This window comes from Phascolarctos cinereus, unplaced genomic scaffold (assembly GCF_003287225.1).
Source record: "Phascolarctos cinereus isolate Bilbo 61053 unplaced genomic scaffold, phaCin_HiC Scaffold_4;HRSCAF=312, whole genome shotgun sequence".
Taxonomy (NCBI): domain Eukaryota; kingdom Metazoa; phylum Chordata; class Mammalia; order Diprotodontia; family Phascolarctidae; genus Phascolarctos; species Phascolarctos cinereus.
The window spans coordinates 218,024,335-218,049,946 of NW_027555847.1; the positions used below are offsets into that span (position 1 = coordinate 218,024,335).

Genomic DNA, 25,612 nt, shown 5'->3' on the forward strand with positions numbered 1-25,612 from the left:
TTCCCAGAATAATTACAACAAATGCATGATGTGCCCTTAAAATGATGTTGGAATGAAGAGAGCCAGTACCATGGCATCATACGAACAAGAAAAGGAAAATGTGACCAGATTTTATTTCACGTGATAATTTCCCCCCAATTAAGTTGCTCTTGGAATAAGATAGAACAATTCTGTTCTTCTTGTAATTCCTTCTGCTCTACTTCCCTGGGAGCCATATATTAACAATCTAAGCAGCTCCTATCTGAAGGAGAGTGAATGAGGAGGTCAGGCACTAAAAAGAGACTGCCAAATCACTGTTTAGAAAGTTTGATAAGTTATAGCTTTAACACTAAAAGGATGAGGGCAGATAAACTCCAATTTAGTTTGTATTAATACCACATACACCCACCCCAAAGCTAATTAACTGCTAAACCCAAGTCTGTTTTCGCTTTCGGGTTCTAAGCGTCCTAGAGTCTGGCTTTCTCTCGCTCCCCTGTGGCTGTCATCACCCAACTTATGACTGGAGTCACTGGCTTGGAACAAACACATTCATCCCACAACTGGGACTTGAAGGGACTGCACAGACCCTCTAGTGCTCTCATTTTAGAGTTGAAGGACCAGGGGCCTTGGAAAGTTAAAAGACTTACTCAAAGTCACACAGACAGGAGTCAAGAGACAAAATCTAAATCCAGATCCTATCAAGACAGCCCATGCTGGCTCTTTATCAGAATTTTCCCCTCTATGACAACTTCACAATGAAACCCGTTAACCTGCCCTTAGGTACTGCAGACATCTGTCCATTCAGTTCATCTCCTCAAAATGAAAAATTCCACTGACAAACATGTTTCCTGTCACTCTGGACTATTAGGAAACCACCACTATAAGATTCTTCCCAAGTCCTTCTGCCAAGTCAGTGAAAAATGGTCAAGTCTTCTCCCCATCATGACTGAGCAGCAACTCCCACATGGAAGGAGAGAAACAGTTTGGCTGAACCCCAACGCCAACCTCAGTCTTCTAGGAAGCTCTAAGTGTAACAAATTGAAAGCAAGAGGATTTGGCTATGTTTAATTGTACAATTCACTCTCTTCACATGCAGCACAACCTCTCATTTCTTGAAACTGGCTGTAAACAGAGATAGGGAGGGGCCACTGCTGCCTGCCAAATGAAGCAGAAACTTTGTGAGTAATTTACTAGAGGAAAAACAAACTCTCTATCTCACACACACACACACACACACACACACACACACACACACACACACACACACGAAATAACCACACTTCATGTCCACTGCTGATAGGGAGGCAGTAGGGTTTCCAGAGGAAAAACACAGAGCAGATCTTTTCTGTCAGCTTCCTCCTTCTGAAATGTCGCTTACTGACTGAGTCGGGACTTCATGGTACAGAGGAATGTATGGCGTGAACTGAAGGTAGGAGTTTCTCTGTGTGACTGTGAGAGCCTGCAGATATACAAAAAGCTGTCCCGGGTGATGAGAGGGAAAATTAACATGAGTGCTGCAAGTAGGTGATGCAGACAGCCTAAAAAGAACTAAGTTATTCTGAGTAAAATGTGTGTTTCTGATGTGGTCACACTGAAGGGGAATCAAGTGTCAGAGAGAGCAGGGGATGCCAGGAAGGAATTGGGGTTGGGGGTGAGGAGGGGAGAAGGGGAAGCAAATGAAATACACTTTTTAATGAGAAGGGTATGTGTCTCATGCAGCTGCTTAGGCAAATGATTCCATTTCAACAATGTAAAAAATATACATGATATACATTGTTTCCCATCCCCGTAAGTCAGACCACAGAGCTTTTGATCATACCTAAATGCGCTTTGTCGGCAGGTTTGTATCTAGTTCTCATCTTTTGTTTCTCATATGGTATGTAATAAGGGCTTAGAAATTAGTACAGATAGACAGGTGTAGAATAAAAGATGTTAAGCCTTCAGGAGGAAAGCCTATCTAGATAAAGGGGAAAAAATGTTGGATCATGCTATAATTTGATGATGGTAGCTGAACAGCACAACCTCATAGAACAACAAGAATTTCAGTTTTGGAAACAATACAGGGTGGAATGAAAACAGCATCATGTCACTAACAGTAATGTAAAGAGACTTGTCCACGGCTGATAATATTCTGATGGAAAAGCAAAGGGTGAAAGAACAGTGTGAAAACCTTGCAAAATTAAATCACTAAAAAGATACAGCAGGCACCTGTGCTTCCTAGCTCCACTAGTTTTCATAGAGCCACAGAGTTTTCATAAACTTTGGACACATGTTGGGGGGCATATGCTCTCTGTAAGGGGGAGTAGAAATTTTAAAAATTCAAAGAGAAAATGACAATTTTAAAGACAGCATTTAAACTGCATATTGGCTACTGTGGTAATCTGGCATGCTGAACTGGAGTAGGCAGGAGGTGGAAGAAGAGGAAGAGGAGAGGGGAAGGAAATAACACAGGAAGTTAGCTAAAAGACCTTGGAGGGGGAGGGCTGGGGAAATCATGATTAAGATAACCAAGCTTTCTTTGTTATAATGCTACAAGAGAGTTCCAAGAGAAGGGGAAGATTAAGGAATTAAGAAATCAGCAGTTCTACTACTTTAAGGATTTGAATTGACATTTTCGTTCCAGAAGGTAGATACTTCTTTCATAAGTAATGTGAGGGATGCGTGTGTGCTCAAGTAGAGAAGCAATACACCCATACAGGCTGAGGTTAAATTTTATGCACCCTTTATTACACAAATTGAAACCGACCTGATTTATTTCCTGTCTCATATTGTTGGATGTCATTCTTTGGAATGCAAAATATTATTACAAATTTTACTTCTTTTCCACTTGTCACCTTCTAGTACAGCCACGTCTAAAGCACTTTGATACCTCAATGTGAAATTTTAGAGTGTTTTTTTTTGTTTTTAATTCTCATAGCTAACTGAAGACATCAATTTAAATTCTGCCTCTGATATTTACCAGCTATGTGACCATGGACAAGTCACTTAGCCTCAGAAAACTGTCTAAGGTTAATTTAATGGTTATATAGTGGTTGGTATCTGCAAAAGAACACTCACCATTGAATTGTTTTTATTAATGTAATACATCAATTATGTATTGAAGTAATCATGCTAATACTGGTACAATTTTGCTTGCTTTATTTTAGCAAACTGAGGTTTGTTTTATACTTGTTTTGACTGGGAAACCAAAAAGGGAGAAAGCAGCACACTTTCTATCTTGAAAGCACAAAATTTAAGATCACAGATTCACTTTAAACATATTCAGAGAGATTACAGGGCTCATCTGAAGACCCAAAGGTAACTAAAAGAAGAACTGACAGTTGAGCTCAGGTCCTCTGACACCAAGTCCGGTGTTTTTCGCCGAACCAACACACACCCTGAGCACACAAATCCTTCCCAAAAAAGTCCTAACAATTTTGAAGTGCCCTCCCCCCCCCCGGAAATGAGATTTCTACATATTCTGGTTCCAGATACTACATTTCTGCTTTTAAGTACTTGTGTGCTCCCAAAAAGCAAGTACTTATTGGAAAGGCAACACAAGTTTGTATCATGTAAGGCAGGAATCTCCCAAGCAGACCACTCATCATTTTGAAACTTTGCCTGGTCAATTTCCAAGGCAGATTGATGCTACTTTGGCCTCCTTCTCCAAGGTTCACAGGGATCCTCAAAGAGAAATTCTTCTCTGCATACCTGTAAACAACTCACTTCTAGAACCATATACCCCCTGCCCCAATCCCTATTCCAACCAACAGTGATTATAAGAAATCAAAAGTAGCTTGAAGGTTAGAGACTGATGTAAAGCACTAACAATGTGCTGTTTAGCATTTATATCGATGACTTGGATAAAGGCATCAGAGGTATCATCATCAGATCTTTAAATGATGCATAGATGGTATAACTGACACACTGGATGTCAGTGTCAGGAACCGAAAGGATCCTGACAGGTTAGAGCAGTGGACTTAATCTAAGAAGATGAAATTCAGTAGGGATAAATGAAAAGTCTTAAATTTGTGTTTGAAAAACAAATAACTTGATAGGTATAAAAAGGGGGAGACATGGTTAGGCAGCAGTTGTTCTGAAGAAGACATGGGGGTTTCAGTGGGCTGCAAACACAATGAACCATCAGTGTGGTGTAGCAGCCCCCCAAAAGCTAATGCAATCTTGGCTGCATTAAGAAGGGTATGGCTTCCAGGAAGAGCCACACTGGACTCTGCGGTCATTAGACCTCATGTGGAGTATTGTGTTCAGTTCTGGGTACCATGGTTTGAGAAGCATACTGCAAAGTGTTCAGAAGAGGACAACTGAGATAGGGATGGGCATTGAGTCCATGCTATATGAGCATCATTTGAAGGAATTGGGGGTGTTTGGCCTGGAGAAGACTCAGCAGATACGATAACTGTCTTCAAGTACTTGAAAATAAACTGTCATTAGACACGTTTTATTTATTAGACTTATTTTATTTGGCATCAGAGGGAAGAACCAGGTGGAATATGTGGAAGTGGCACATAGACCAATTAGGATTGATGTCAGGAATAACTTCCTAAAAATTGGAATTGTCCACAAGTGGAATGGGCTACCCCAAGAGGTGGTGGGATCCCCCTCCTTGGAGGTCTTGGAGCAGAAGCAGGGCTTTGGTGAGCATGTGATTGTGGGGATTCCTTTCAACTATATATTGGACTTAGATGGTCACTGAAGTCTATTCCAATTTTTAAATTCTATGATTGTGTGATCAAAGATCCATGGGCTTGCTAATATTGGGAGAATACATGGAAAACCGCTGTACTAAACTATTCCAACTGGACAGATATGGCAATGAGCAGATTAATGCAAATTGGAAACTGAGAAGGGGATAAGGAAGCTCATCCAGTTCTGTGCATGAATCAGAAGACATTTATATGACCATATCTATGCTATGTATTATAGTACAGACAGGAGTAGGTTAGGGGTTTCAGGCTAGCTAATGAGGCTGTGGTAGAAGTAGCTAGGTGGTGAAGTGGGTAGAGTGCTGGAGTCCAGAAGATCCATCATCCTGAGTTCAAATCCAGCCTCAGACACTTACTAGTTGTGACCCTGGGTAAGTCACTTAACACTATTTACCTCAGTTTCTTCATCTGTAAAATAAGCTAGAGAAGGACATAGCAAACTACCCCAGTGTCTTTGCAAAGAAAACACCAGATTGGGTCAAAGAGTTGGACGCAACTGAAATGATTGGACAATAACAACAATGAGGCTGTGGAAGGCAAGGCTGAAGGTTGTCATACAAAGAATAATTTCATTGTTTCAAAGAATTATATCTGAAAATGATCTCAGAGGTTATCTATTCCAATTCCTTCATCTTATAGATAAAGAAAATGAAGCCTATGCAAGTTAAGTGACTTGCTAAGGGTCATCCAAGCAGTAGTGTCAGAAGCAGAATTTGAATTCAGGTCTTTTAACTGTAATCAACATTCTTTCCATAGTACCTTAGAGACTCCCCTATTCTGATTAAGGGCAGGACACTCTTCCCATTCCCTGCTCATCCATTTCTTGTCTATTAGGCAAAGGCAGGTCTATCCTGCTATGAGTATGACTTTTCTAATGAGGAAAACCTACCCCTGCCCTAAAATGCTACTTAGAAACATCTTAGGAGAGATGCAGTCCAAGACCTTTGCTTCATTTTCTATTCCTGGAAATGACTGCATCATGTACTGCCTCACCCGTTCTAAGCTGACTATACATCAGTCAGGGTAGCACCCATCCCCTGACTGAGATGTAGGAAAAGGTTTGAAGAAGCCTTTTAAAAGCTTCCGGATGAGCATCCTGAATGAATTATCCATTACTCAGATTTCATTCAGAAATTACATTAGAGAGAGACTCACCAGGGCCAGTAAAATTATTACATCATAAAGTTTCTGGTCATAACCAGCCCTGTTTGGGACTAATAAGACAGCAGTCATTTTGATGGTTTATTACCCTTCCATGAAAAACACACAGAGAAAGAGACTGAATCCTCAAGAGACTCTTCCTTTTGAAATGTGGCAATGGCTTGCTTTTGTTTTTGTGATAGTTTAAGGCACGTGGCTTTTTCTTCTAGCCCTGCCATCCCAGATGTCTAAGACATGCCTAGGGACAATACATCTGGAGATGTGTTGCAAACTAATTTGCTATTACTTCTTTCTTTACAGAACAGCTGGAAGTCTTCAGAAAAACCACCCCTGACTGGTTCACTATGTGGAGCTGCGACACTTTCAATGGTACCCAGAACAGTGAGGACCAACTCCTCTGCCAGGACTTCCACCTCATCCTCTCCATATTCTCCCTCCTCTACCTCATTATCTGCTTCCCAATTGGCCTCTGTTACAATGCTCTGCTGGTCCTGGTCAATCTGTACAACAAGGCCACTATGACAATGCCTGATGTCTATTTTGTGAACATTGCTATTGCTGGCCTCATAATCAATGCTGTGGCACCAATATACCTTCTTGGACCAGCCACCAGCAAGTGGGCCATCTGGAGCTTTACCAGTGAAGTTTATATCACGCTGCTGATTTTGTTTAATGTTTCCTCCCTGGTTATCATGTATTCCACCACCTTGCTCAGCCTGGATTACTACATTGAGCGAGCTCTACCCCGGACTTACATGTCTAGTGTGTATAACACCAAGCACGTCTGTGGGTTCATTTGGGGAGGGGCAATGCTTACAAGCTTTTCCTCTCTGCTCTTCTACATCTGTAGCCATGTGTCCACTAAGCTCATTGAGTGCTCCAAGATGCAAAACAAGGAGGCGGCCGATGCCATCATGGTGTTTATTGGGTATGTTGTCCCTGCCATTGCTGTACTTTATGCACTTGTGTTGATTTTACGAATACGGAAGGAGGCCACACCCCTCGATCACGATACTGGAAGACTGGACCCTTCTGTGCACAGGCTTCTGATTGCCACAGTGTGTACACAATTTGTGCTGTGGACACCTTACTATCTAACTCTCCTGGTAAACACATTCCTTGTCTCACAAGGAAAACTCATGGATGAGCACTACATGCGGATATTGCATTTCATCAACAATTTGTCAAAATTCTTAGCTTTCTCTAGCAGTTTTGTGATGCCACTTCTCTACCGCTACATCAACAAAAATTTTCCTGGCAAGCTACGACAGCTGATTAAAAAAATGCACTGTGGGCATCAGAGGTGCTCTCATGACCGAGCAACAGTACAGCAGGTGATGACGTAGGAAAAAAGAAACTCTTGTGGAGCGCAAGCATTGTGGGCGTGGGCCTTGCCACATCAGCACAATCCTGCTGCTTCTTACCAAGAACTTTTTTAGAAGCTCTTCGCATTGATACTGGAAGGGAGCTGCTATTCTTACTGACCAAGGGATGCTTGTTCTAACAGAGGTGGCACAGTAATACTAACAGAAACCTCAGGCAGGTCAGAGAAGCTGGCATTTGAGAGCACTTTCAAAGCACTGAGTCAGTAAGCTTGAGTTCTTCCCAGTTTTAATAATCCTGGGTAGAGAAATGACTAAAAGGTAAAGTGAAGTCTTGATTGGCTGTAAAGCACTTTGTTACCTGTCCAAGAAAAGGATGATGCTATGTTTTCTTCCTTAGAAAAAGATGCAATAATTCTAAATGGTATAGTCGTAGTACTCTTCTCGACATGCCCTGTCTGCCCTTACCAGGATGGTCAATCTCTGGCCAAGGTAATGCTGATCAAAGGAACAGGCTGTCCAAACAGTCTGAAGTGAAATATAAGCTACAATATTATTAACTTATCTCTTTTTTTTCCCCTTAAAATGTGTGTATTTTGCCTAAATGTGCATTTTGTCATTGAAGTAATTTGCTCATTTTAAACCTTTTCCAAATTAGGCTTTTTCTAAATGAAGTAACAAGAATTTGGAAATCTAGTATTTATACTATGCTTGCTTACATTATGAAAATACTTGATTCTTCACTTTCTTCTTGATTTTTTTTAAAAGGAAGCACAGATATTTAGTAGAAATCCACTAAGTATTAAAATGGAGGAAATAAATGATGGTGGAATGTACTTTTTAAAAAATTTAAAAAAAAAACCCAACTACCTAAGGTCCACATGTTCATGAAACTCAATTGTCATTGTCTCTTTCCTTTTTGTGTTAAATGTTGCATAGGAAAATCTTATGGCACTTTATGCCAACAGTGACATTACTAAAACTTCTTAAAATGAGTAAGAATATCTATCTATCTATCTATCTATCTATCTATCTATGCCTGGTTTTAAGCCGTGGAATAATCTAGGAGTATTAAAGGAATTGTTAATTCTTACACATCGTAACATACTTAAATCCTTCTCACTGCCATGGGGACAGTGAGCAGGGCTGATTTTCTACTTTCTAATTCTCAATCACTACAAAGTTAGTTTCCAGGTCCAAAGCTATTTTTAAAAAGTGGAATGAAAAGAAACTATAAAAGTTATAAAATGTAGTTAGCTGGGTTGGAGGGTGCTGCATAAGAGTGATGTGAAGATCTGTTCTGGTAAAATGTAGCATGATGCTGTAGAGAGAAGGGGGGACAGGATATCTGAACAACCACATAGGAATGAACAATTTGACTCCTTAAGTCATCCCTGAGACTTCATAATGATTAAAAATTTACATTTGTAAAACTCCTCATTACTTATTTGAATTGAAAGGTAACCTAAGATTGACTATGTATTCATCCGAAGTGGCCATATAAAAGTAAAAGCAACTTCTATATTAAAGATAAGGTGAATACAAAGAAAATCCATATGTGTGAGTTATTTTTCGAAAGGAACACTTGTGAATAAAGCCAGAGCCACTGAGGATCACAGGCTTAGCGCTGGAAAGGACCTTAGAAGTCATCTAGTCCAATTATACCGCTTCCCCTCCTTCCCTACATTTTAAAGATTAGGAAACTCAGACCCAAAGAGGTTATGACTTGCCTGAGGACACACACATAGCAAATGGCAGGATGTAAATGACAATGATAAGAAAACACCAACGTAGTTTTATTGCCTGAAGAAACCTTCTACTACCATCTACACTATCTACCCATCCACGAGTTGAGCTTTAGACAAAGCTCAGCCAAAATGTTTTTTTTTCCAAAATATTTTTGCATCATTCAACCTTTCCTTTTCTTTGGAAACAGCGCCTATTGAAAAAAAAATGTGTCAGTGAAGAAAAACCCAGGTGCTGATCATTGATTCAGTTCTCTATGCTATCCTGACACCATTCCTTTGCCTATTCCTTTCCATTAAATGATTATCAGGTCTTTTCTAAACCTACAGCTCATCCTTTTCTGACCCAGTTCTTCATGAGAACTTGGGCATTAGGCTGCAACATTACAAACAGCTACTTTTTCCCTCAAGGCCTCATCAGACCTCAGATTGCCCAAAGAATGACTTTGAGGTTACACTTTGCTTGTAAGAGCCATTACCTGGATCGATCTCTTTCAAGGGTCCCAGATTTTAAGACTGTGTAAAACAGCAAACCTGACTTCTTTCCCAACCGACCCAGACACACTTTACCAGACTTAGAAAACTGAATTAAATGTTCTTTTTTCAGAGAGACAGATTCCTAGGCTAGAGTATACAGCTTTCTCCAATAATATATCACACTAGATGCTAATGAAGAACAACTGCATTTCCCTAAGATCTTGGCCAGTATTTGGCCACAGCATCATTTTAAATGTGAACATAGGCAGATATCAAAAGTCTCTTCCTAAGTGTCTCCAAGTACTCATCTGAGCCCATCCACTTGAAATCTGGTTTCTAATCATTATTTCATTGCAGGAAAGAGGGAGAAGATAAGGAAGTGTAGACTTGTTTTCTTCTTTCTTTAAAGCAGGGGTTCTTAATATTTTTGTCTTGTTCTTAATATTTTTTGTCATGGACCCCTTTGGCAGTCTAGAGAAATCTCTTTCTCAGAATAATATTTTTTCAGTGTATAACATAAAATAAAGAGGATTAACAAAGCAAATTAATTACATTGAAATTGAGTTATCAAAATATATCATATAAAAAAGCCCCAAGCTCACAGATGCCAAATGAAGACCTCTGTTTTAAAGTCTCCTCCTATTTCCATGTTCTTTGAGCCTTGAGTTTTTCATATGGAACAAAAAGCTCCAGGAAGAGGGCCATGAACTCTTCTTTCATGAAAGCATGGGCCTATAATCACAAACGGTACCTCTCTTTTTCTAATCAAATAGTCCTTTCCCAGAATGGGGAATGAAATTTTCCATAGAAAGTGGTCTTCCTCAAACTCACAGGTTTGCCCTTCGATCAAGTTTTTCATCTCAGTTTCTCAACGGTTAACAAACTTTCTATGCAAATTACAGGATTTTTATTTCATGCATTATTTCCATCCCCTTGAAAGAATAATATTTCTGGATAGTCTCTTCCTCGCAGTCTACTTGCCCTCTCATCTTCCCACATATAAGCTGCACTGTCTGGATACTTCCAAATGCACCCTTTTCCTGCCCCCTACCCTTACCCCAACTTGAGGAAGTAGTATTGTTAGCACTAACATATCATGCCCATTATCTGGGTCATCATTCCCAACTTTCAAACCAGTAACCTCAGCAACACCCTAACCTGGATGGAGTAATTAATGCAATGCCAGCAGCCAGACCAATGCTTTCCTTTGATCGCAGAGGTGACGTTAGAAGCATCCACAATTATAAACTGCATCTTCGGAATGTAGCTTCATTAAAGTTGGTTTTAAGCACTCTTTTTTGTGGCCCATTCCACTTCTTATTCCACATCCCTGGGGAATCTCACCCCATCATTTTGCAAAAGTAAACCTTCTGTCCCATTTCTTAATCTCTCTCTGTTCTTTTCTTTTCCACTGAGAGCAGGTCCCCCGCTGCTATGCTTCACACACCACCAGTCTTTTATCAGCCCTCTCCAGATTTGAAGACATCTTTTACTGTTAATTCTAACATACTGCATAATTTGGTTTTCACATCTCATTGGCGAATCTATTTTCTTGTGGTTTCCTCTCTAAATTCATCTTTGATGCAACCTGGCTGATTTGCATTTTTCTTGCCTCGGCTGTATTTTTTATTTCTGACATTTTAGCTATATTGCCATAAATGAAGAAAGACTTAAAGAACATGTTTTGGAAAATCCAAGGTGAACTGTGAATTTAAACATATTTCTTCCACTTACTTTATAAGACAAACAGGATCCCATTTTTAGTCTTTGGCTTTGGTGGCACTACTGCTGACAAAACTTTTTGCTTACAATCTTGCAGTTGCTGGGTTTCCTACTAGCAATTCTATGATTGTTATTAGTGGTAAGAGAGTTCAGATTTTAAAAAAATCTTTCTTACCTTGCAGTTCTTTATGCAAAGTAAACTTAATCTTAGGTTTGTTCCATCAATACTATAGATTTTTAAAAATTGGTTAGGATCAGCAAAATGCACCTATGAATGAAGTGTATGAAATTCACACATGAGAGTGTATGCATGAGAATACAAAATCACATTTAATTTGAAGTGGTAATCATGGAAAAATTAACCATGGTTTATAGCAAAGAAGGTATGATCATATGTTGAGTTTTTGAATAGATGCTAAAAACCAGCTGTAAGAATCAAAGCCTTCCCATTTCAAACCTGAACTTCCCTGATTTTTCTGTAAATATGAGCCAATCTCTTTAGTATCCATATAAGTACTGTATATATGAAGAAAAACCTACTGATGTACAAAGGCACATGTGAAGAATCTGTTTATTAAATTATTTCCTAAAACTGAGATATGTTTGTAACTCTTTAACATTAACATTTTTGAATGCTTAAAGTGTACTGTATATATTTCTGTGTGTATATGCTGTATGAGAAAATCATCACAGAAAGTGCCATTATTAACAGTATTTTCCTCTTTACAGATTTAAATTTAGATATATTTTGTGTTGATTTACTCCTTTGTAGTTCTTCCATTTAGACAGATGCCTTTATGTAAAATAAATAAATACATAAATAAAGTCGTTCAAGTTTACCCATACCTCTGTGATTCCTATAGCTGCATGTTAGACCGATGAAGCATTCAATCTGAATACTTGTTTGATAAAGCAGGCAAGCAAACTTTAGAAGGGGGCAGGGAAGAAGGAGGTAACAGGCCAGCTAAGAAGCAGCCTTACCACTACTCTATTAGAAAAGGTTTTTTTTCTAAACACTAAAAATTATTTATTGAACATGATGTCAAGGGAAAGAATTAAACTTAATTTCAACACATCCATTTCATGTTCAATGAGAAAGCATAATGTAAGGAACAACCATGATTTGTGTTTAGTTATACAATCTCATAGAATATTTGAATGTATAGAAAATTTTGAACCTTTAGGATTAAGTTGGTAAACAAATATTTATTGAATGTCTCTTATGTACTGTAGTGGGAGGGGTCCAATATGCAGCGTGCCACCATCTCATAAACAGAACTTTGCATGGAGTCCATACTATGGACTCAAGGAGATCAATTGCAGTCTCCCCCCCTCAATTTGCTTCAGAAACAAAGGTAGGTGATTCTAATTAAATTAAATTAAAATATAATGCATTAGTCTGCTATTACATAAAATCATAGGTTTAAAGTTGTAAAGGACTTTTTTGTCTCCTAAAATGGGATATCTTTTATCTAACTATTATGGATGCTGGTAGAGTTCATGTAAAATTCTTAGAAGGAAAATACAATAGCAAGTGACTCATTTTCTCTTTTGACTGATAGAATAAGTGGTGCTGATCACACTGGAAAGGATGGAGATGGACCATTAGCCAGTTTCATCCTCAAAATCTTTGATGTTTGTATTTGTATGTCACAGGAGGAATAAAATAAATTTTCTAAGAATTTCATGCCTACAGCTAAGCAAATGTACACAAGTGTGTATACACTCTCTCTCTCTCTCTCTCTCTCTCTCTCTCTCTCTCTCTCTCTCTCTCTCTTCTCTCTCTCTCTCTCTCTCTCTCTCTCTCTTTATCTTTGCCAGGAATAAGCTTACTGGAAGAGAGTCTGCAGTATGTCTTTTTTTGGGTGGGAGTCTTCCAAAAAACATTCAAGGAAATTACACAGATGACTCATTGGGCAGAACTCAGGTCTTATGTCAGTAGTAAACCAATTCCAATGAATAATTCAAAAGGACAAGGTATGTGTTAAGGAATGAAGGGGATGAAGAGGGACAGTATGTAAAACTAGAAATAAGACACGAAATCACTTCTTGTAAGATACAGCATGCCAGGAACAGGTTCTCAAAGAACCACAAACCAAAGTCCTCAAAATCTGACCACATTCTCAACATGGTTTCAATTGTACATGGTGCTAGAATCATCTAACTATAATGCGTTGGAAAACAACTGCAACTTTGTCTGAGTCACACTGTCTGTCATACGAGAGAACATCCCTGTACTCTCACACTCATTCCCAAAAGGACATTCAGTGTGCAATGCTATAACTTCATGACAGATGTGGTAACTGCAATGCTTAGGACAATGCTCTAGTAATCAAAACATACTTCTTGAATAAAGAAAGAGCCCTGGATTAATAGGTAAAAGACCTGGGATTTAGTCTTTGCTCTGCTATGTACTATCTGCACAATCTTGGGCAAACCCCCCCGAGCCTCAGCTTCTTCATCTTTGAAATGACAGGGATGGACTAACTGATCTCTAAGGTCTCTTCCAGTTCTAAAAATCTGCCAACTTACAAGTTTATAACCGTAATAAAGAAATGGATGCTTCTGTCATGTACGAATGGCGGGGTATGAAATACATGTGATATGATGGATCTCTATATTCACCAGCAACTTAGGGGAGAAAGCTCAAATGTTAGGCTTCCATATACAGTTATCCCTTCCATGTTGTGACTTTCTCCACCACAGCAGGTCAGAATAAGAAATTAAACGGGAATTTGGAGGGAGTTTTGCTGAAACCCCAGATGATACACAATGGCCGGCAGACAACACAGAAAAAGTTTAGAAACTCAGAAATGCATAAAATACATGTGTAGTGATATGTAACAAATATATTTCATCTTTTACTACCACAGCAATTAATATTTCTTCTCTGCAACAAAAGGAAGGCCAAAAAATTTAACATGGATTTTCCAGATCGCAGGGGTGCCATGTCCCTAACCCCTGCAATGTGGAAGGGATAACTATGTGTGTATGTAAATATTTTTGTTGTTGTTTCTCAGTTTTTTCAGTCATGTACAACTCTTTGTGACCCTATTTGGGGTTTTCTTGGTGAAGATACTGGAGTAGTTTGCCATTTCCTTCTCTAGCTGGAGGAAACTGAGGCAAAGAGGTTTAAATGACTTGCCCAGGGTCACACAGCTAGTGTCTGAATCAGATTTGAACTCAGATCCTCTTGACTCTAGGCCCAACAGCTCTATCTATTCTGCCACCCGGTTCCCATAAATATCTTACATTCCTCTCAAATAAACTGAGCAACTCTAGTAGGGGATAACCTACTGCTTCACACTTTTGCACAGAAATATGCAAGAGTGGGTACCCTCACAGGTGCTATAGTGTAGAGTTCTAAAGACACTTTCTTCATGTCCAGCAAAGTCAGTTCAGCTCCACTGAGAGGAGCTCCACAGGAACCCCCAAATGTCCCTGATGTGGACTTGGTTAGATGTGGTCCATGGCGGAACATAAATTAACAAAATACAATGAAAGTGATACCATTCATAAGCTAACTCTTTCACTTGAGAGATGAAGAAACTGAAGCTGAGAAGATAAAAATGACTTGCCCAAAGACACAGAGATAGCCCTATAACCTTAGGCAAGTCACCACGGTGCAGCGTTAAGTACTTTAGATTTGGAGCAGACCGTGTTTGACACTTCTTAGGAAAATCCTTCTGGGCCTCAATTTTCTTGTCTATTAAATGTGGGGTTGGCCCAGGTGATTTGTTAGCTCTTCCAGGCATAAATCCTATGGCCTTGTAAAGTATAAATTAACCTAGGAGCTCTATGCTCTTGTTGAAGAGCTGGAGGGGAAAGCACGCACTAACAAACCATTGCCAGACTTGTTTTATTAGCTCCATCTTGTGGCCATAGACTGAACTTCACTTCCCTGGACACATTATTTCCCCATAAATTATTAGCATTAATTCTAGGCAATGTGGCTTGCAGAAAAGGGAGATTCCAGAATGTATATATGACAAATAAGTCTAAAGAAGAATGGATAATAATTGCATTTTTACCAAGGAATAGTTTGTCCATAACAGTATTTAAAATAACTACAAGAAGCCTAAAAAATTAACAATATAATTTAGCATTTTTTAATTGGTAAAACTCCTAAAAATTAGTTCCTGTGAATGGGGAAAGGAAGGAAATAAGCACTTTATAGAGCCAATAGGCTCTATATGTGCCAGACACTGTGGTAAGCAAGTTTTTAAACAAATATTATCTCATTTGATCCTCATAATAACCCTGAGAAGTAGATGCTATTCTTATCCCTAATTTACAGGTAAGAAAACCGAGGCAAACAGAGGTTAAGTGAATTGCCCAAGGTCACACAGCTAATATGTGTGTGAGAATATTTTTGAAGCCGTGTCTTCCTGACTCCAGGCCCCAGTGCTCTATCTACTGGGCCACCTAGCTGCCTCAATATGAGGCATGTGAATATCTCAATAATATGAATGACTAGTAAATACCTGCAATTGTATCTTACTTTGGAAGCAAAATGCGATCGTTCCCTTTAATTACATTTCCCCATAACGAAAGCAATTAGGTGGCACAACAACTTAACTCTGAATTTTAGTTATCTTCACTAGAATTTTCCCAAAGGCCTCCTAAGTGTATTTGCATGAAAAATTAATATCACACATACACAATTTACCATAAGCTTACATGAAATGGATAGTGTGTTTCCTAGTCTTCTTCCAAGGAAAAATACTGTGGTTACCCTTAATGTTATCATTCTGTGATCCATCTAGTTTTCTTTCTACTTCACAAGTCAACTACCAAGTAATGCGCGTGCGCGCGCGCACACACACATTCCCTTCATCTAAAAGGAGTGAGAAAGGAAACAAACACCTTCAATGGCCAGTTGCCATTTATAGCAGAAAGCTGCTATAAATACTTCTTCTTTTTTCTCTACTCTGCCCTCCTCAAACACACATACATAACACATGCAACTTTTAAAAAACACAGTTTTGAGAGGATCACAGGACAATCTTGATGACATAAAACTGAAAAACTTTTGTACAAACAAGATCAATGAAGGAAGAATTAGAATAGAAATAATTAACAGGGGAAAAGTTTTTGTAGCAAACTGCCTTGATAAAAGTCTGATATCCAAGATATAAAGGGAAATTATACAAATATATATGAATATTCATCATTCTCCAATAGACAAATGGCCAAAGGCTATTAACAGAAAAGAACAAAAGAAATGTGTATGCTCTCAACAATCATATAAAAATGTTCCATATCATTAGCAGCAAAACGAAATACAAATAAAACAACCCTAATGTTCTTCCTCATATCTATCAGAATGGCAAAGATGATAACAAAAAAGGAAAGTAACAGTTGGAGAGATCTTCTCATTGACTCTACAAGGTAAATAAGGCAAATATTCTTCATCTACACTTTTACAAAATAAGGAAAACAAAGCCCAGATTAAGTGACTGCTCAGAGGATAGCTGATTGCCTTCTTATGTGAAGAATTCTTGTCATTCTGTAAGTTCTTCAGAGCAGGTTCAACATGAGGGTTCTTCCTTCAGCTCTCTTGTCATTTATACAGATACCTACAGAGCACAAGGGCTCTAGTAACTGGTTCTGTATCCCTTTTGACTGGCCCACCTTCTTTTGTGGTAATCTATCTCTGATGACATCTTTTGAACTGCTTCTCTGGCATGATTCTTCATTGCTGATACACTGCAGCTGACCCACACCCCCATACGTGTCTCCATCACCTTCTGGGTGAGCCCTAGCTTTTAATCACCCACAACTAAAGTGCACGGATCTAGGATTTCTTTTTTTTTAGTGTTCTTCCCAACAACCTCCTTTTAAAAAGTCAGAGTGGTCGATAACTACTCCATTTCATAACTGCCCTAGTTGTCCTTAACGTTTCTCTTCCAAACCTCCCTGAACTCTTTCTACATCACTCTCCACTAGTTCACTCTAGTCTCAAACCACGAGCGTCTTAGATCAGACTAGTGGAAATGTATTCCCTGCAGACTCTGAGGCAGTTCCGTGAGGCTGTCCCATGCAAACTGCTTTTCACAAAAATACATTCCCATGAGCAACATAAATGAATGGAAAGGGACAACCAACAAGGGAATAATAACAACTTTAGTCACTACCTAGGGCAAGGGAACTCAACAAGAACAGGCCCCCAACTACAGAGAAGTACTCTCCCTAACCTAGAGTTTGTTCGATACAATTAATATTTATTCAACACTTAAAAGAAATAGTCAAGGAGGTAGAGATGAATATACCAGTGACATCTTAGATAGAAAACTCCTAGAAAGACACAGAAAAGACCAAAAAAGAATACCAAGACAGTTAAAAATTTAATACATGTACATTTAGTATTGCCAATAACTTTATCTTTGCAACCCAATCCTGAATTTGCTGCAACACAGCAAAATGATTAAGATGTCTTCCAAAAGCAAATTCCAAAAATAATAATTTGAATTTACTTAAGAAATCTTTTCCTATGTATGCATATATATTTCTACAGGTATGTTTTTTTTTAATCACATCTGAAATTACAGCTAAGATAAACAACACAAAATTGTCTATATCCTCACCCCTTGTGGTCAACATGAAGTAAAGTTTTTAAGACAACCACAGATGTCATAGATGGAGGATTGAAAGCCAATAAGCAAAGGAAGGAGATGGCTGGATAGAACCTAAAGCATATAGGTGGGTTCAAACCAAAAGGGTGGACAACACACCTCCCTGAGGTAGCTGAAGCATCGGTGCAATTTCTGGCAGAGATTTTAGCTACTGTCTATGAGGAGTCACTGTGAGGGAAAGTAAGAGCTCCAAGCACAAGGTGAACCTCCAGGTAGATTATGATAAAGCCCCACACCCTGGGCTTATTTAACCATTATCCTTTAATACTTAGAGGACCAGTCCCCCTCTTTTTCCATTCATGATCAAATACAAACTCAATTCAATAATCATTTATTTAGCATCCAATGTGTACAAACTATTGTTCTATGTGGTAAGTGAAATAAGTGAAATACTAAGTTGAGATAAGCCTTGGTCCCTGCCCTCATCTCTACTAAGGGGTTATAACACACATCCAAATAACTATAGCACAAATCAACACACGGCAAGTACATCAGAATACATATGGTTTTCTTTTAGTCCCAATTAAAATCTCATTTTCTACAGGAAGTCTTCCCTAACCTCTCTTTATTCTATTAACCTTTGTTAATTATTTTCTATTTATCCTATATATAGCTTGCTTTGTATATATGTTTCATGTTGTTTCCTCTATTAGAATGCAAACTCTTTGAGGGCACAGACTGTTTTTTGTCTCTTTTTGTATCCCCAGTGCTTAGCATGCTGCCTGGTATACAGTAGGTGCTTAGTAAATATTGATTGATATAAGCAAAACGATATGAGGTCTGAGGGTGGAAAGGGTCATTAACAACTGGAGGAAGAGATGGAGGAAGAGAAGAGCTCCATAGAAAAGGTAGCATTTAATTTGAGTTTTAAAAAATAGATAGGAATTCAACAAGCAGAAATGGAGAGAGGGTGCTTAACCTGGTAAACAGTGGGTGTTTAATAAATGTTTACTGATTAATTCAAGCACAGGAAATAGCCTGAGCAAAGGCATGCAGGCTGGACAGTGAGGAAGAATATATGAAACATTACAGCTTTCCCTTAACTAGAATATCTAAGTCAGAATGGGGCAGAGAGAATCCAGCAGTCAGTTATTAAATATGAAGTGCCTACTAGAGGAATGTATAGAAAAGGGAGATATTGTACAGATAGCAGTCAGAGTTGGCAACTGATTGTATATGGTATAGGTGAGAAAAAGGGAAAGCTCAGTGAATAATTATTGAACGCCTTGATAGGCATTTACCGGGGAAACAAAGTTCTGTAAGACACAGCCTCTGTTCTCAAGGAGCTTACTATCTAGAAGGCAGGATAATGGCAAGTACACAAATTATTATGATACAGTGACATCTATGACAAGTGCCACAAGAAAGGTACAATAAAAGCACAAGGGGAAGAATAAAAAAGCACATTTGAGAAGATCGGAGAGAATCAGAAAGTATGTTAGCATTGAGATGAGCCATTCAGTCAGTCATTATCATTAACATTTATTAAGAATTCATATTCTACATGCCAGGCACTGGGTGAAAGCCTAAGAATATAAAGAAAAAAACAGTTCTTCATCTCAAGGAGCTCACAATCTAATGGGATAGATAGCCTGCAAACAATCATCTAAAAGCAAGCTACATAAGGATAAACTGGAAATAATAAACTGAGGGAAGGCACTAGAATTAAGAGAGACTGGAAATGGGTCTCTCTATAAATGAGGATTTTAGCCAAGACTTAAAGGAAGCCAAGAGAAGGGATTAAGAAGGAAAAATATTCCAGGAAGGAAGGATTAGCTAATGAAAATGCCCAGAAACAGGAGATGGAGTATCCTAGGGCAGTTAGGTGGCACAGAGTATAGAGTGCTGGGCCTGGAATCAGGAATGCCTAAGTTCAAATCTGGCCTCAGACACTTACTAGTTGTGTGACCCTGGGTAAGTCGCTTAACCTTGTTTGCTTCAGTTTCCTCATCTGTAAAATGAGCTGGAGAAGGATCTTTGCCCAGAAAGCCCCAAATGGGGTCAGGAAGAGTCAAATACAACTGAAACGACTGAACAACAACATGAGGGAAGCTAGTGTGACTGGACTGAAGAATACATGGGGAGAAAGGGGATGTTATAAGGTATAAGAAGACTGGAAAAGTGGGGGTGAGGGGAGCTGGAAGAAGGTTATGAAGGATTTTAAAAGCCAGAGCATTTTACATTTGATCCCAGAGGTGATAGGGAGCCACTGGGATTTTTTTAGTCGGGGGTGATCTGTTCAGACCTTTATTTTAGGAAGGAATCACTTTAATAGTTGAGTAAAGGAGTAACTGGAGTGGGGAAAGACTTGAGGCAGGTAGACCCACCATAAGAATTGCAACAGTTCAGGCATTAGGCAATAAGGGCCTGTACCAGGAGGGCAGCAGTGTCAAAGGAGAGAAGAAGGGACAGAATTTTGAAAGGTGAGGAGATGGAGGAATAAGACCTTAAATTGTATAGTGCTTTTCAGTTTTCAATGCACCAAGATACTTCTACAACTCTCAAAGGACTATAAATATATATCCTAGGCCCATTACTACCTAAGTACTATAATAAACAACAGGGATTAAAATCTGATTTTTGGTTTACAACATGGCAGATGAATGGCAGCTGATGTCAATGAAGGCAAATTTTCCATTTTTGATGGCCAGACCTAACCCTGCCCTCTATTGCCCCTGTGTTTCATTATATTTCTGGGCATGCTTGAGTAAGACCACAATGACCCCATGAACTACCTTTACCTAAGATTATGTCAAGGATGGGGCTGCACACTGTAGTTGGGGGTGGCCAATCAGTCAGCTAACAAACATTTATTTAGCACCTACTATATGCCTGGTACTTTGCTGGGCATACAAGTACAAAAAAAAGGCAGTCTCTACCCACAAGGAGCTTATAATCTAACAGAGGGAGACACATATAAGGAAGGGGCTAGGAGGCAAAATCTCTCCCTTGATGTGCTGGATTCTAATACAATAAAGTTTCTCCCCACCTTCCACTTCACTATCACCATGCTGTGAAATACACCATCTGAGGGGGTGAGCCTGATCAAGAAACCTGGATCTAACCTGGCTGGCCTACCTCCTGGTCAAAGAGGAATGGAGTAATCCAAACTCTCCCCTCAACAGTCACAAAATCAGAACAAACCACATCTCAGTATCCCCTGCCCCTGAGTGCCCTCCCTCCCTCTAACTGGAGAAGGTAGTGTTCCTCCCATATACTCCATTTAAGGAGAGTGCCCAAGGCAGCAGTCTCATAATTTCCCATTTGCCATTCTTCTGGCCTTCATCATAGTCTCCAGAAACTCATCACCTTATAAGATCACTTAAACTCTGAAACTCACTCTTCACTCTGCCATTTGGGGGCCTTCTCTCTTAACGGAGAGGGTGGGTGATGGACATAGGAGAACTCCTCCCAGATCATCCATTTAAGCAGGGTGCCCAGGGCCACCATCACCCAGCTGTAGGACCTAATCATGTTCATCAGCTACAGGTACCATCTGCAACCTACTTTCAGTTTCTTTTTACGTGTGTGGTCTTCCACCATTAGATTGTGAGCTCTTTGGGGACAGGAACTGTCTTTGGCCTGTCTTCGTATCCCCTGAGTTCAGCAGAGTGCCTGACACACATAGTCACTGGCTGATTGAAACCAATCTCTTACCCAATAACTAAAACTAAAAAACTAGCAAAAACTAGAGATTAAAAATTAGTGAAATGTTAATAACTTTAAAGCACTGGCTGATACGGACCGGTTTACAATGGAAAAAGCAAAAAGATCATTGAGAAATTCCTATTGTACAATCAAACAAGAAGCATTTATTAATTACCTATTACTAACAATAAGGTGATTTATTAGTAAATTAACAAATACTGCATCCTGGTGCCAAAGATACAACAAAAGAAATGATACAGTCCTGCCCCTTAAGGATCTTGCAACTGAGCAGTACCCAAGAGTTAGGTGATTTCCTATATGGGTCTGTGAGACCATCCTCATCATTCTAAAGCCACACAGGTAACCTGGAGGCAACAGTAAGTATCATCATATAATTCAGAAAACAAGAAATGTGAAATTGCTTTAATCTTACTGGTTTATGTAGCTCTGAGGAAAAAAAAAAGTCAAAATGCCTGAATCCAGTGCAGCTGTGAGCATCTGGTTGGTTTGTATCCGGCAATTCCTGAATCATTCCCCAACAGAAACATTCTATTTCAAACAGCAGCAGAAAAGACTAGACTGAGGCTGAGGCTTAATAAACTAATAGAATCAGCTTAATCTTTTTTCCTCTTTCCAATTAAGTAGCAGCATAAGAGAAAAGAAAATGAAAATGAAGTTGTATCATGATAGGGAGCCCCCTCACTCCATCTCTTATTAAAAGAAGGTTAGTCAATTTGTTTTGCTTGACTATATATGTTTGTAACAGGGGTTTTGTTTATCTTTCTTCCTCAGTTGGAAAGGGGAGGGTTTTGCTGGGAGGGAAAGATAGCAGATTTTTGCTGATTGAAAAAAATTTAATTAAAAATATTTTTAAGTAGGTTAGCCTAACACAGCTGTCCTCTTCCCCTTAAGCCTCATTACACAATTACCTATTTTGAGCACAAATGGCAAATCTGAATCATGCATACTTCCTCCTAGCTGCCGTAGCTGGATGGCTGTGTCCTAAGGACACAATGATAGAACTTTTAAGTTTACTCAGCTGCCAGGTCTTCTCATTTTTAGGATCCATTGATGCTTTGATAATAATAACAGTAATAATAATGATTATAATAATAACTAATACTAATATCACACTTACTACATGCCAGGCACTATACTGAGTGCTTTACAATTGTTATCTGATTGGGTCCTCACAATAACCCAGAAAAGGGAATGCTATTATCTTACAGATGAGGAAACTGAGATAAATAGAAGTTCAGTAACTTGTGCGGGTCACTAGCTAGTAAACAGTCTGAGGCCAAATCGGATCTCAGGTCTTCTTGACCCCAGGCCCAGTGCTCTATCCACTGGGCCACCTAGCTCTTTTCAGGACTCCTTTCCTGTCCCTTTCAGGAATATCTCTGGACAAAAAAGCTCAGAATCTTCTCAGTGTGTTACCCAAGGCAGGAAAGTATAGTGAGGAATGCCTGGTCTGGAGTTTCATGAGCCCAGCTTTAAATCCTGGCTTCACTACTTAACAGCTGTATGAACTCTAGTAAGTCACTCAAACTCTTTGGATCTCCAATACTTCAGGGGTAAAATGACAAAGCTGGAGTAGATGATTTCTGAGGTCCCTTGATGACAGAGCTACACTAAAGATGATAAAATCCATGATCTTATTTATCATCCCCACTGCAGTATATGAACAATGACAGCGACCTTTTAGATCAATTGCCTTATAGGGAACATGTCTATCACCTTGCTGACATGGCCGCATTTATTGCCACAACATTGAATAGAGGCTGCCACCGCATAGGAGTAGGACCTTAACACGCAACCTGAATGCCAGCTGGTTTGTTTCCCAGCTTGTACATCCTGAACTCAGTGTCCACAGAGGGCACCTTGTTGTGGTCCAAAACAGTTGCAGTGAAGCACTTAAGCATTGACTTCTGCATCCCTACAATGGCTCAGACCAAAGTTTAGAAGGTAAATACATCCCAAAATAGATGGACATTGGAGAAGTTTGGAAGAGCATCAATGCTCTTGGCTCCCAGAAGTTCCAGGTTTTAAAATACCCATACACTAAACAATATGGCCACGTGAGTGTAGATAACTGTATCCGCTATACTGGGAATATCAGGGAATCATCATGGTGCAGTGCAATAGTCTCAAACCTTTTGATTGTGCAAACCTATCATTAAAGAAAAAAATACCCCCAGTGTGCTTATATAGCCTGTTTATAAGCTGCCTAGAGGCAGTGTGGCCTAGTGGAGAGAGCTGGCCTCCAAGTCAGAGAGCTGGGTTCAAGCCCTGCCTCTGACACATAATGGCTGTGACCCTGGGCAACTATCCAAGGTTCTCATTTGCAGAGGAGGTACCAGCCTGCATCAACAGAATTTCCTCATTCCAGAATTTCCAGTACAAATGAAATCACAGGTCTATTGTCTATCCCTGAGTTATATACACATACAACTGCACTAATAATTACATATGAAACTTATAAACAAAGGTTAAAAGGATGCCACAAAGATGAAATAACATTTGATTCTAGAGTCAACAAGGAGCTACTAGAAGTAGAGGAGTAACATGGTCAGACTCATGCCTTTGGAAAATCACTTTGGCGGTTGTGTGAAGGATGGATTGAAAAAGGAAAAAAACCCGAGGCAGACAGACCATTAAGGAGGGTATTTTAACAGCCAAAGAGAGAACTGATGAAGGCCTACAGTTACGACGATGGAAGTAGAAAGAAGGGGGCAGATTCAAAAGTTGCTCAGGAGGCAAAATGAACAAGACTTGGCAATTAACTGACCAGAGAGAGACCAGTGTAAGTGAGGGGTAGGATGACATCAAGGTTATCACTGTGGATAAGTGGAAGATAATGGTGCCCTAGACAGTAATGAGGAAACCTAGAAGAGGGATGGATTGGGAGGTAAAGATAATACAATGAGATGTGCAACAAAAATCACAAGTCCATTGATGCCTGGTCATAATGTATGACTTTATTTTCTGACCTATTTTCTCTCCCTTCCCCCATTTAAAAAGAAAAAGAAAACCCTCATAATAAATATGCATAGTTAAACAAAACAAATCACCCCACTGCTGATATGTGTATGTATGTGTATATATGTATACACACACACACACACACACACACACATATATATACACACATATATATATATATAATATGTATATAGATACATATACATAGTTATGAAAATACATTCTATACCATGAGTACATTGCTTCTCCGTCAAGAGATGAAATAACACGTTTCACCACGGATCCTCTGGAATCATGCTTGCTCACTACATTGAGCAGAATTCTTATGGCTTTCAGCATTGTCTGTCTTCACATCAATTTTACTGTATAATTTGTCTTGTAGCATTGTTGTTATTTTTTGAATCATTTTCCTCAATCATTTGCCGATCAGTTCATACAGGTCTTCCCAAGTTTTTCTGAAAACATCCCCTTTATCATTTCTTAGAGTACAATAATAAGTATTCTATTATATTCATACACCATAATTTGTTTAGCCATTTCCCAACTGACAGCTCATTTCCAGTTCTTTGCTGCTAGAAACACACACACACACACACACACACATCCTTTTCCTCTTGCTTTAATGTCTTTTGGGTATATACCTAATAGTGGTATTGATGGGTCAAAGGGTATGCACAATTCTGTAACTTTTTTGGGCACAGTTCCAAATTGCTTTAAAAATTGGGCAGACCAATTTCATAGCTTAACCAACAGTACATTAATGTGCCCCTTTGTGGCAATGCCTTTGTGGGGGTGGGGGAAAGGTACTTAGCATAAAGTGGTCTAGTTGACCTTGTCCCCTAGGTCATCTTCTCCAGAAAGGGAAAGCAACAGAAAGGCATCCTCTGTTAAAACACAAAAGCCCTGGTGACAGGCCAGACTAACTGTTATCAGAGGCAACACCTTAATTATCCATTAATAACATTTGTCTTGATTAATTAGACAGTGAGAAAGAGGCTCAGAACAGATACACAGGGGTGGGAGAGGCCAGAAGGAAGAGAAAGACTGTTGATAGAAGTGGGAGGGAACCAAAGTCAAGCCACCCACTTCACAATTCTGCTTTTGGCTGGCATTGACCACCCGTTCAAAACCATCTCATGGGGCAGCTAGGTGGTGAAGTTGATAGAGTTCTGGCCTTGGAATCAGGAAGACCTGAGTTCAAATCTGGCCTCAGACACTTGACACTCACTAGCTGTGTG

At 39.3% G+C, this 25,612-nt stretch overlaps 2 protein-coding genes across 10 annotated transcripts in view; one reads left to right on the top strand and one right to left on the bottom strand.

The window, feature by feature from the left end:
- GPR146 (G protein-coupled receptor 146) overlaps positions 1–11,948 on the top strand; it is an 88,764-nt gene extending 76,816 nt beyond the window's left edge. For 2 of the 3 annotated variants that reach the window (XM_020978692.2, XM_020978690.2), the window contains exon 2: positions 6,144–11,948. In XM_020978692.2, coding sequence (XP_020834351.1) covers positions 6,188–7,189 — 1,002 coding nt within the window. In that variant the 5' untranslated portion in view covers positions 6,144–6,187 and the 3' untranslated portion in view covers positions 7,190–11,948. Of the gene's footprint in view, positions 1–951; positions 1,409–6,143 lie in introns of those variants that run through there. The other variant, XM_020978691.2, reaches the window with a different exon arrangement.
- The window catches only part of CHLSN (cholesin), a 351,907-nt gene that overhangs the window by 181,483 nt on the left and 144,812 nt on the right, over positions 1–25,612 (bottom strand). The window lies entirely within an intron of this gene.